Here is a 13,539-nt window from a genome sequence, read left to right as displayed (position 1 = left end):
TGATCAAAGAATTAGGGTTTCTAAAAAGACGAGGGTACCCAAATACACCACAATCTTTTTATTTGACCACAACCTATTCAATATCTACGTGTATAAACCTCTTGGAGCAACAATCACTCAATGAATATTTCAACACGGTGTCCACTTGAAATAGGGTTAGTTCGGACTGGCCTAACAAAGTAAGAATATCAAAGTCAAGTGGAGAAATCCAATACACTTTGTGTGATCGTCTATGGATATGAAATCGAGACAATACAATAACAAAGTGTTCACTTGATAACTGAAATCTTATAAGATAAATATCAAGTGCCAAATTAATGTACAAGTGTATTTACTTTAATTATAATATAAAAACAATTATAATGCGGAAATAAAGTAAAGCACACACACCAAAATTTTGTTAACGAGGAAAACTGCAACTGCAGAAAAACCCCGGGACCTAGTCCAGTTTTGAATACTCAATTGAATTAAGAAGCTACAAAAGTAAACCTGCATCTTCATGTAGACAATACTAAGTAGACTAAAATCCTAGTTACTCAGCTTTAGCACTATTCTTGTTATAACGATATCTAGCAGAACCGAAGTTCTCTATAGATATTAGTTTTGATAATATCTAGCAGAACCGAAGTTCTCTATAGATATTAGTTTTGATAATATCTAGCAGAACTGAAGTTCTCAATATATATTTGATATTAGATATCCTATGAGAACAGATGTTCTCTTTAGGAGTAACTCTAATATATCTTCTTAATGGTTCAATCTCTCAGTCAGACAAGATTCCTTTGGATCGTATTCCAAACAGTAAAGGATAAATTGTTTGGTAACAAAACTCACTTTATAATCACAATAACAAAATATATGTGTAGTTGCAGGAAATCCTACACTACACCCCTCATAAGATTTCATTAACATTCAACTCATTTTAGATTAACAATCTTAATTTTTATTGATATATCTTTGAACAATCTTACAAGAAAAGATAAAGGAATCAAGAATAACCACTGCTTTAGATTTTCTCTCTCCTATTTACTTGCTTCTCACGTAGAAAAAGATCTCTCCCTTTCCTTTACAACTGAGCGACTATTTATAGGGAATTACATAGTGGATGACAGCTAATCTGTCCTTTATTTTCGGATATATCTTGCGACATTCTCGCATCCTTACAAACGTTATTCTCGCAAACTCTCTAATTTTCGCAGGACCGTCACATTTTTCTCATGATTTTAGCTGACGTCGTTTATTATGTCATTTCTGAAATTGTTCTGCGACGCTGTTGTGTTGTGTTGCTGATAATTTCGCTGAGGCATTATTGCTGTGAGATTCTGATCCTACATCTTGCCTCTTCTCATATCTTTTCTGCGAAGTATAGAATGATGTGAGAAATGCCGCAGCTGTTCATCTCTTCATATTCTGCATTTATTCTTTCTTCCATCCATTTCTTGACACGTCTTCCATAACCGGTGCATTTCAACCGCTCACGTCTTTTCACATTAATGGTGTTTATCACTTTGAGTAAAAAAAATCTTCTTACTCTTCTTTCCATTTTCTTTTTACTTTCTCTTATCTTTTTATTCTCTCATCTCTGCAACTCTATTGTTCTTCCGTAAGTTCTGCTACTGTAATTCTTCCCTCTTCAATCTTCTTACTTTTTATTCATTCCCATACTCTATATTCAGATATGCCTCCAAGTGGCCACAAGCATGAGAAAAACTTAAAAGACGTCCAAAAAGATCTTGTTGAGAAAGGTTTCACACTTTCTACCATTCCTAGTGAAAGTGCCAAGTCAATTCTTTCTATCAAACTTTTCTATGATCAACTCAAATTCTCGCAGGTCTCCCCATTCCTCTTTATGACCCAGATATTCCTATGTTCTATGAAATTCTCGCTCACTCAGGATTTTCGCGAGCTATCTTCCAATCGAGTGGGGATTGCATCCGTCTGATCCTAGAGTTCGCTAACCGTGGTGCTGGTAAAGGATCTCTTTACTCCAAAGAACTTAGGGATCCTAAATTCGCAGACTTGGAGATAATTGCTGAAAAATACACAGTAGCGAGTTTCTTTGAAAATTATGAATTGATCTCCTTGAAGAATGAGAATACTCGCTGGGGTATTCGCTTGAAAAGGAAAGATAATATTGATGAAGATAAAATACTCATGCAATACATTGATTGGAATTATGGTAAGAACACAACTCCTCGCCAATCCAAAGATGATAAATGGTGTGTTTTTCCCTTGATGCTGAAAGGACCTTACATTGCTGGGTCAAATGTTCTTCTTGAGAATCGCGCTACCTATCAACCTTGGGTATTCTCTTGGCCCGAGAAGGAGAAAGAGGTATGTTTCTTCTAGTTTCGCTCACTTTACATTTCTTTATTTATCCTTATTCTTTTGTTCGCTGATTCTTGCGAAATTCTACAGATCCAAGAACTGAAAAATAGCTATCACGGGACTGGGAAGGCTAGTACCTTGTTACCTCTTCGCTCATACACTGATGAGGTAAGAAATATTCTCGTATGATTTTAAACAGTATATTGTTGCCTCTATTTCTTATTTCTATCTGTGTGTGTAGATTATTGCTGAAATAGAAGAGCCTGGCAATATTGCGAAGATTGGAGATAAAGGCAAAGGTGCTCTTCGCAGGGAAAAACCAACTGCTCCTCCTTCAAAGAAGAGAAAAATCCGTTCTTCCTCTCCTTCAAATATTTCTTCTCATGAAAACTCTGAGAGTGACGAGGATGATGAGAATAATGATGACCTTGCTCCAAATGAAGATTCTCCATCTGAATCTTCTATGGCTAAGCTCTCTGGCCTCTTTTCTGATTCTTTGCAAGGAACGGGAGATAGTCAATTCGTACCTGCAAATCTCTCGCTACAATTTGCGATGTTCCTTTATTGGATGGTGATAATTCTCTTCGTGGAGTTTCTAGATCAGTGACTCCCAATTTCCTGCATTCTCTTAATAGTCTGGTATGCTTTCATCCTTTTACTTCTTCATTATTGTAACTCAAAATCTCTTTGTATTTTAATACTGTTTATATTTTCTCGCAGTCTGGAAAAGCTTCTTTCGCTGTTGCCTCAGATCTGGAGAGTAGACGCAAAATTCTTGAAAAGAAGAATCTTCAATTTCGTACAAAGAATGAGGAACTGGAAGCTGAAGTCAAATGTCTTCGCGAGAAGAACAAACAACTAGAAATTGATTCTTCTTCGTATAAGAACAAAATCTCTAGTCTTCAGCAATCTAATAATCAACTCTATGATATGTTACTTTTCTCCTTTCCCTTCATTCATTCATCCTGTTGTTTTATCTTATTTAATTGATCCTTTTTGCAGACATTTATGGTCTTTCTGATGAAGCTACCATTCTTCGTTCATTTCCTAATGCCTTGGATAATGATACCCTTATTGAGCGTCTTAATAAATCTTTAAATAGTGTCTCAAATGATAAAATTTCATCTCTTTCTCTGAATGAACTAATATCCAAATTTCTCCTCTTAGAAATTGACCATAGATCTAGTTTAGGCTTAGCCAACCGATTTAACCGTCTCCTTCTTAATTCTAAAGAGAAAATCAATGAGTTAAGAACCAAAATTAGCGGTCTCATAGATGATAAGGATCGCATCTCTGATCAAGGTGCTAAGGCTTTGGCGAAATTCCAAGAGACCCTTCTTGAAGTTCAACTTGAACTAGATGAAGCTAACCGCAAGAACATCGAGATCTACGAAAGATAAAACCAAATTCGTTCTCGTCTTCTTATAAGTAATGAGGATGAATTCGCTTGGGCTGCGAAAATCTTAGACGATGCCAGAAAATATTTAGGTGTAAATCTTAGTCTCCAAGTTGAGCATACATCCGTGATTAGAGATATAATTTCTGACAGAAAAGGTTATTAACTGTTCTTCTTCACTAATCTTTTGTTTCTTATGAATTTCCATCAAGTTATTAATTGATTGCCTTTTGCTCGCAGATTCTGAAAGTAAATATCATGAAAGAATTGAGGAACTTGAAGCTGAAAAAGAGGAACTCGCAAAGAATCTTTCTTCTCGCAACGACAAGTATTCTAGATTAAAGAATCAAATCAAGATCATTGTTGCGAACTTTAAGAACGACGCTCTACATTTTCGCAATCAAACTATTCAAATGGTTTGTGATGACCATAGTATTCCTCACTATGATTATCCTTGCCTCTTGGAGGAGATCCCAGAGAACATTCCTAGTCTAACTATATCTGATAGCGAAGCTGATGATGAAGAATCTGATGGTGATGAAGGTTCTGATGGTGATGAAAGTTCTGATGCAGACGAAGAAGGGAACAATTCTGATGAAGATGATGAAGGATCAACTAAGAAGTAGTCTTTGTTTCTTTCTTTGATCTTCTGTAATATTTGTACATTTATTCCTTCTTTCTGTATATTTGAGAATTCTTTTGATTCCCCATATTCCTTAATATATGAGTTTCTTTCATTTTGACCTGCATTCATTAAAACAATTCTTCCTTGCAATACAGTTAATCAACATAATCATTAATTTCTGAATTTTTGCGTAAATCTATCATATGGAGGCAACTAACATTTTCTAATTTCATTCATTCCCTTACTTGCCTCTGTTATTTGTATCCAAATGAGAGATTTTTCGCAATCATATGCGAAGTGAACTTTGATTCTTTTCAAAATCTCATTCCTGTGTGGTCTTATTTTGCCTTCCTAGTTAAAGGTCTTATTATGCCACCTCTTGTCATTGCGACAAAATCGCAGGACGTTCTTGCACTTTCATACAAAAACCCCTTGATCTTGCCTTAACTTTTTCTTTTGTATTATGGCCTCTTCAGGAATGTTGCGACAATATGGCAGGCCTAAATATTCTTGCAAAAATAAATCCCCATGACATTGCCGTCTTGCGACGAAATCGCAGGAAGTCTTCGCACTTTCATGCGAAAACCCATTGATCTCGTCTTATCTTTTTCTTTTGTATTATTGCCTCTTCAGGATTGTCTCATAAATCTGACAAGCCTTAATACCCTTGCGAGTAAAAGCCTCATGACATTTGCGTCTTAAGACACTTATCATCTCCCTAATGGAGGGTTCCGCCCTTATCTCCCCCTGGTTTCCCTTTCAAGGAGGCGTACTTCTACCATACAAGGTTAGCTCCTCCCATCCATTCTTAACAACAACCAGTTGTTTTCGCAGCCTCTTATCCCTTTTACCTATAGGGTTTATGGTTACGAGACTGCACCCTAAGTGGGGTTTTCTTCAGGCCGAGTGCAGTATACGCCAAGACTTGTCAAGAATGGCAAGGTACGCTCCAGACGCCCCTGGCACTCTTGACTCAACCGTGTACCTCGGAGCCTTGATCATATTCTACACTCCTTGGGAGAGTCCTTATTACCTTAGTCGCCCAACCTAAGTCATATGCTTAAGCTGAGAATCCAAGGTGCCTCTCCCGGATGGGCTTTATTGACCCCGAATCTCCATGACTCAGATTCCGGTAGCGGTGTAGCCTTTCCCTGATCCATGCAACAGGTACCCCCTTATATGACGTACTTTAGGTCTTACATTTTCCTCTTGCGAAATTTTGTTAGCGAACTAGGGTGTACGCCATAAAGGTTCGCCCCTTTCTCTGTTGTCATTATTCTCTGATTGTCTTTTGTAGAATTCATTATTTCTGCGAGATTCTCGCACATCATCATATCGTATTTGCATTTCTCAATCTCAATTTTGTCATTCAATAAAATGTATTTTTGAGAATTTTTTTTATTGCGAGAGTGTCGCAACAAATTAATCATTCATACATTTCTTATTTTTATTACCATTGTCGTCCTCAGCTTCTTTGTTATTTTCTGCTACTGCTTCCTTGGTAGTGGTATGTTCACCATTTTTTTTTATTCTGAGCTAGCATTAGTTTCGCAACATCTCTTCTTCTTTTTGTTCGATTGCATCCACCATCAATTTGTCACTTCTTTGTGTCTCTTTGATTTTGTGTCGCCAACTTTCCTTCTTGTTTGCTCTTCCTTCGCAGGATTCTACCTCAGTTTTGTAACACTTCTTTCCTTCAACCCAATCTCCCTTTATGATTCCTACACCGTTGGGGTGAGGAAATTTGATGCACTGATGGAAAGTTGAAGCTACACCTAGTATCCCATGTAGCCAAGGTCGACCAATTAATGCGTTGTAGGGTGATTCTACGTCAACGACATAGAACAGGATTTCGGAAGATATTCCCTTCAATGGAATTATCATAGTAACCTCCCCTTTAGGCTTGTTGGCAGTACCATTAAAACCATATATCTTATATATTGATGGTATAAGATCATCATCTCTTCCTCCCATGGTTTTATAAGTATGATAAAATAAGATGTTCATGGAGCTTCTAGTATCGATTAGAATCCTATTAATTGCCCATGAATCTTCAGCTTCATCATCCTCATCTTCTTTAGGTTTTGGATTAATTTCTAATTTTACTACCAATGGATTATCATGTACCTCTTCACCTTCGGGGATTTCTTCTGCGGTAAAAGAAATAATCTGTTTCTGCCATTCCTCTAGTGGCGAGATTTTCGTAATATTCATAATTTCTCTTCCATCATTATCTCTTGCGAACACTCTACTCAAAACATTGTCATGAAAATCTTCAATTGTCTTGTATGAATGTACGATAGAGTGACAGAATAGATTCTTTGCTTTTGTACCAACTTCTATAAAGAATGTTTCCTTCTTTTTCATCGTGTTTACTTTGTGATGCTCTGGTGGTGGTGGAAGTGGTTGAGATTGTGGGTTCCCTATCAAAAAGTGTTTTAGTTTTCCTTGATCTATCATTCTCAGAATAATTCTTTTTACATTTCTGCAATCATTTGTAGTGTGTCCATGAAAATGATGATAAGAACAAAACTCATGACTTCTGTGGTTTGGAGGTGGTTCCGTTCCCATGTTCCATGGTGTTGGTATATTCTCCATCAAAATTATAGCTTCCCATATTTTCTCCACACTTGCATTTAGAGGTGGCATCTTGATTTCTTCCCATACTACCTTGTGACCTCCTTGTCCGCTATTATAGTTTTGTCTTTGACCTCCATAAGTTTCTTGCGGTTGATCGAGTCGTTGAATCTTGTTATTTCCACCACGATTGTAGAAATTTCTTTCTCATTCATACTCCTCTTGATCTCGGCTTCCCATAGCCACCAGTTTCTGTTGATTGTTGTCCGTCACCTTCTCTTGTTGTATTTGCGAAGTGCTCGCAACTATGTTTATTAGTTTGGGTAATAAGCTTGCATTCGCTGCTTATGAACTGGTGTTCGCAACTGGGTATGATTCCATTTCATTTTTCCTTTCATCTAGAGCAATATATTCTTCTTGAAGTTCTCGCAATTCAGTCATTGTGATCGTATTCTTGACTCTGAAACTTTGGATATACAATAGGTTGGTTGGAAACATAGCATTGATAAATGATAAGATAAGATATCTCTCATCCACACGGCCAGCCATTTCGCTACACATAGTCCTCCATCTTTTAGTTAGGTGCTTCAAACTTTCGCCAATCCTTTGTTTTTATCCAAACACGTCTTCAATACCAGGTCGCGAAAAATTATTACTTATATATGCTCCCAGGAATGTAGTCTGCAAATGATTGAAGGATGTTATTGTATTCTTTGGTAAACCTTCGAACCATTTTAACGCCTCCCCTGTTAAGCCGGATGCAAAATACGTGCATAATACGACATCATGATTTTCCCATTGCAACATACACCTCATGTAGGCTTTCATTTGTTGAATTTCACAAGTTGTTCCATAAAAAATGCTGGTTAATGCGGGCAAATTGCATTTTGGAGGTATTCCTCCTAGTTATACTTCCCTTGTAAATGGAGTTTTCGCAGCTTCTTCTATAGATTCATCTAATTGTCTTCTGCCTACCTCTCCTCTATTATTTAGCATCCCTCTCATTTCTTCTAATTCTTTCAAGATTTGTTTATTTACACCTGAATTTTGATCCATTGGTCTTTTTAATTTCGCCTCCCTTTTTCTGCGTTCATGTCTTTCTTCTCTCGCGTAATTTTGCATTTCTTCTTCATTATCCTCATCTCGTCTTCTTCTGCGATTCTCTTCTTCATCTCTATCTTGAATTCGCATATGATGATGCCTCTCATTTTCTCCTTCATGATTTTGTTCATTTCTTATTAATTATGTTCGCTGTCTTTCAGCCATTCTCTGTACTCTATCATACTCTTCATTGATATTACCGTTACTCCGATTTTGTGTACGTCTTCTTTCTCGATTGTCGTGATTGTTCTGGCGAATTTTCTCCTGAAGCTCTTGTTCTTCCATTTCCTCTCTCAATCTTTCACGTTCGCGAATTAAACGTGCTTGTTCAGCATAATGTCTTTCAATTTGTTCTTCAATCATTTGTTCATTTCTTTGAGCTTCTCTCTCATGTAAAATTCTCCTTCCTTCCTCTCGATTCCCTTCGCCATCTTGATCATTTCGTCCCTGACGTTGTCCATTCTCTTGATTTCTATCATTTTTCCTATCATCAAAAGTTTCATTTTGTGGAACGTAACGCTCATCAGTTCTTTCTCTATGTTCGCGATATTCTTCATTAGGATTTGATATTTATTCTTGAATATTGTTTCCAGCATTAATTGTGGGTGAGTTTCGTCTCATCTCTCTTCTAGTCGATCTTGAATATGATTTTGTAATACTTCTCGACCTTCTACTCTGTAGTCTCATATTTTCCATCCTCAATTCGTGATTTTTCCTTGTTAGATTTGCACGTTCTTCTGCTTCAGCTCTTCTTTCTTCATGTATTCTTCGTCTCAACGTTTCTAACGCTCCAATTTCCTCATCTCCATGAATTATTCCTTCATCTGCTTCTTGATTTCTCTCTACATGTCTATGGTTTCTGGTTTGCTGCTCTTCTTCTACTTCTTCTGCGGAATTTGATTGCCAAGTGTGTATACTCACCCTATCATAATCTATATTCCTTCCTTGTACTAGTGTTTGTTGAACTGATGGTTGAATTTGATTTTCTCCATTATTTCTCATTCTAGTAGATTCTCCCATTTCACTTCTTTCTCTTCCAGCAATTCTCTTGCATCTTCTAACAATAGTTGGTTGTTCTGATGTATTTCTTCTTCTAGCCATTTCTTCAATGTTAACGAATCGCAAGAGATTATGTAAAATTCTTAATTAATCACTCCAAATCATCACAAATATCAATATTAATCTTCAATTTTTTCTAGAATAATCTTTAATTGTCCCTGTTTCTAGCGCCATTATGTAGTTGCAGGAAATCCTACACTACACCCCTCATAAGATTTCATTAACATTCAACTCATTTTAGATTAACAATCTTAATTTTTATTGATATATATTTGAACAATCTTACAAGAAAAGATAAAGAAATCAAGAATAACCACTGCTCTAGATTTTCTCTCTCCTATTTACTTGCTTCTCACTTAGAAAAAGATCTCTCCCTTTCCTTTACAACTGAGCGGCTAATTATAGGGAATTACATAGTGGATGACAGCTAATCTGTCCTTTATTTTCGTATATGTCTTGCGACATTCTCGCATCCTTACAAATGTTATTCTCGCAAACTCTCTAATTTTCGCATGACCGTCACATTTTTCTCATGATTTTAGCTGACGTCGTTTATTATGTCATTTCTGAAATTGTTCTGCGACGCTGTTGTGTTGTGTTGCTGATAATTTCGCTGAGGCATTATTGCTGCGAGATTCTAATCCTACAATATGATATAAGCACAGTTCCGGATCTTCTATTTTTAAGATCTGTTACCAGATCCGAAGTTCCATGGTTACAAGATCAAACAAGAGAATGATTACCAAAATAATCAGTCTTGATTACAAGGTTTATGATAAAATCACAAACTACTTGTTGATCTTAAAAAGGGTTGTAAACAACCTCTTTAATCCTAGAAAATCAAGTCAAATTGTTATACTTTCTCCCTCAAATTGCTTTCCATTATCAGACACTAATTGTGCGGGGATGCCAAATCTGCAAATGATATTCTCACATATGAATGTGAATATATGTTTATCATTTATATGTTGCACTGATTTTATTTCTTCCCACTTTGTAAAGTAGTCTGTTGCGACAATTAGATATCTTCGTTGTCCTGTTCCTGGTATAAACGGGCCAACAATGTCAATTCCCCATTTTCCAAATGGCCATGCATTCGATGATGTATTTAGCATTGCTCCAGGTGCGTGTATCTTTTTTACATGACGTTGACATTCTTCGCATCGCCTTGACACTTGTTTTGCATCTTCGTACATGTACGGCCAATAATATCCTTGTATCTTCGCTCTGTATGCTAGAGACCTTCCTCCACTATGATTTCCAGCATCACCATAATGTAATGCTTTTAGAATTTCCATACCTTCTGTTCGCGTTAAACATCTGAGCGAAGGTCCAAGAAATGATCTTCTGTATAAGATGTCATCTCTTAACTCATAATTTGTCGCATGACTCTTTAACTTATGTTCCTCCAGTCTGTTTCTTGGTACTTCTCCCTTCTCCAAGTACGAATGAAGCTCAATTCTCCAATATGCATCTTTGCTTGCTTGTTCATCTTCAATGCTTTCTACTATCATAACATTTGTATCTTCCTCTCCTTTTTTCTTTATGGAAGGTAAAAAGAGTGTCTGAATCTTTAAATACCGCTCAATTGGATCTACTAACATGGAAGGGATGAAAGCCAATGCATCTGCGTATATGTTGTCCTTTCTGCCTATGTGCCTCCAACCTATTTTTGGAATTTGTGCCGCCAACTCTAGGACTAACTTCTTGTATTTTTGTAGAGATGGTTCATTGGTACTGTATGTACCCTCTATTTGTCGGATCACTAATTGTGAATCACTGGTTATTCTGGCATCTTCTATCTTCATTTCAATTGCTAATATCAATGCATGTACTACCGCTTCATATTCGGTTTCGTTGTTTGTTGATGCGAACTCCAACCTAAATGAATAGTCTATTCGCACTCCTGTCGGTGAAATGAAGACAATTACAATTCCATTTCCTTCTCCATTTTATGATCCATCAACTAATATCTCCCATCTGTTCGAATTACGATCTGTCAATAAATCTTTAGGATTCTCATACTCTTCATCTACGTCATCATTTCTTCGACATATTCATCCTCTTTCAATGGAAATTCTGCTAGGAACTCTGCGATGACTTGTGACTTAGGTGAAGATAATACCTCATAATTGATTTCAAAGTTCCCCACTTGTGCATTCCATCTTTCAATTCTCCCTGAATTTTTTGAATTCTTCATTGTAGGCTCTAATGGTACCTTTGTTAACACCTTAATCTTATGAGCCTGAAAGTAAATGCGAAGTTTGAATGACGCATAAACCAGTGCGAGAATCAATTTTTCGATCTTTGAATAATTTTTCTCTGTGGAATTATACGTTTTACTTATATAGTATATAGGTTTCTCTACTCCTTGATCTGAACGTAACAAAACTGCACTTAACGCGTGCGGCGTCGATGCCAAATATAATAGCAATTCCTCTCCCGGCTTCGCCTTCTGAATAATTGATAAATTCATTAAGTAATTTTTTATGCTCTGTAGTGCCTTGTCGCATTCCTCTGTCCATTCAAACTTTGTTCCCTTCTTTAATGTATTGAAAAAGTGTTTGCATTTATCCGAAGAACGTGAAATAAACCTTCCCAACGAAGCTATCAGTCCATTTAGCTTCTGAACATCTTTCACCGTTGCAGGCGGTGGCATATCTCGAACTGCTTGTACTTTTTCTAGATCAACCTCTATTCCCTCCTTGGGTACTATGTAACCCAAAAATTTTCCTGATGATACTCCGAAGACACATTTTTTTGGGTTTACCTTGATATTGTATTTTCGCATCTGCTCGAAGGTTTCTTTCAAATTATCAACATGATCTTCTGATTATTTAATCTTTACCAGCATATCATCGACATAGACTTCCAACATTTTATGTATCCATTTCGCAAACACCTTTTCTACCATTCTCTGGTATGTCGCACCCGTATTTGTCAATCCAAATGGCATTTTCGTATAACAGTATAATCCTCTGGGTGCAAAAAAAAAAACCGTATGTTCTTGACCTTCTTCAGCCAAAGGGATTTGATTATAACCTTTATACCCATCCATTAATGAGAGTCTACCATTTCCTGATGCCGATTCTACCATTTGGGGGATATCTGGTAACGAAAAACTGTCTTTTGGACATGCTTTATTTAAGTCACTGAAATCTATGCAAATACTTATTCCCTTATTCTTATTTGGAACTACCACCATATTTGCTATCCATTCCGGATATTTTGCTGGTCTTATAATCCCTGCCTCCAACATCTTTTGTAATTCTGCTTTTATTTGAGGGTGATATGTGGTTGCTATCTTCCTTATCCTTTGCTTAAATGTCCGCACGTTCTTTTTAATATCTAGTCTGTGGCATGCGACAGATGGATCTATTCCTGGCATCTCCTTCATTCCCCATGCGAATATGTCATTATATTCTCGCAAGATGTTTATTGTTCTTTCTTCCTCTTCTTTATCCATCTTGGTTCCTATTTTTAATATTTTTGGGTTTTCTTTTGTTCCAACATTTATTTCCTTTGTTGGTTCTGCTGCAGTGAAATTCTCCATTGGATCTCCCATTGTTGTGGACTCATTTATCTCTTGAATCGGTTCAACCTCCTTTTCTGGTATTTCGCTTGGAATTCCTTTTCCTTCCTTTGCTCTGATCATGTATATCCGTAATTCTTCTTCCTTCTTTAACGCTTTCGCTTTTCTCCAGCGATCTTTTCGCTTCCTTGCACGTCCCTCATAGTTTCTTACATCTACTTGGTTACAGATCTTCACACTCTTAACATCTCCTTTAATTTTGCCTATTCCACTTGGGGTTTGGAATATGATGGATTGATGTAATGTTGACGCTACATACTTTATCGCATGTACCCATGGTTTCCCCAACAACATGTTATATGGTGATTCTATATCAACCACACATAATGTCATCTTCGTTTCTATTTCTCCCAACAGGATTCGCATAGTTATCTCTCCTTTTGGTTCTGTCGCTGATTTATTAAATCCATGTATATTGTAAGTCGTACGCGTCATATATGCATTTTTATATCCCATAGCTTTGAACGCACGATAAAATAAGATATCAATTGCGCTTCCTGTATCTACCAAAGTTATATCAATCGCTCATTCCTCTGATTCTTTCATTCTTTCGTTATTTTCTTTTCCCTCAGCTGTTATTGTAATCACCAACGGATCCATTTGCTTTTAAATTTTCTTCCGGAATTTCATCTTCTGCAAATGTTATTTCCCTCTTCTCCCATTCCTTTAATGGAGATTCTTTATCCACCGTCTCAACCTTCTTTCCTTCATGATTTCTTTTGTGTATTCTACATGTTATTCCTGCTTGAAAATCCACATCGAAGATTGACGTTTTAGTTATTGAATTACATTGTATTCTTTTACCTCTTCCTTGTATCCTCATAATTCTCAATTTCTCCATAGATTCTTCCTTTTTCATCT

At 36.7% G+C, this 13,539-nt stretch overlaps 1 protein-coding gene across 1 annotated transcript; it reads right to left on the bottom strand.

Annotated features, from left to right (window-relative positions):
- Positions 1-11,118: 11,118 nt before the first annotated feature.
- Positions 11,119-13,011, bottom strand: LOC113337811. Its single transcript, XM_026583395.1, has 3 exons — positions 12,598-13,011; positions 12,085-12,477; positions 11,119-11,877 (listed from the first exon to the last, which is right to left on the bottom strand). The coding sequence occupies exons 1-3, from the start codon at positions 13,009-13,011 to the stop codon at positions 11,119-11,121; spliced, it is 1,566 nt and encodes a 521-aa protein (XP_026439180.1).
- Between the last annotated feature and the right edge of the window lie 528 nt (positions 13,012-13,539).

This window comes from Papaver somniferum, unplaced genomic scaffold (assembly GCF_003573695.1).
Source record: "Papaver somniferum cultivar HN1 unplaced genomic scaffold, ASM357369v1 unplaced-scaffold_18, whole genome shotgun sequence".
Classification (NCBI taxonomy): Eukaryota; Viridiplantae; Streptophyta; class Magnoliopsida; order Ranunculales; family Papaveraceae; genus Papaver; species Papaver somniferum.
Note: the sequence above shows the minus strand (reverse complement) of the source record. Positions and strands in the feature narration are given on the sequence as shown.

Bases quoted from the DNA above. Each gene is read 5' to 3' on its own strand.
- LOC113337811 (XM_026583395.1), bottom strand. From the start codon at position 13,011: ATGACATTATGTGTGGTTGATATAGAATCACCATATAACATGTTGTTG. The intron at 12,478-12,597 runs GTTGGAACAAAA...TGGGGAATGAAG, and splicing joins AACCAACAAAGGAAATAAAT to GAGATGCCAGGAATAGATCC. The intron at 11,878-12,084 runs GTTTTTTTTTTT...ACCTTCGAGCAG, and splicing joins AAGAAGGTCAAGAACATACG to ATGCGAAAATACAATATCAA.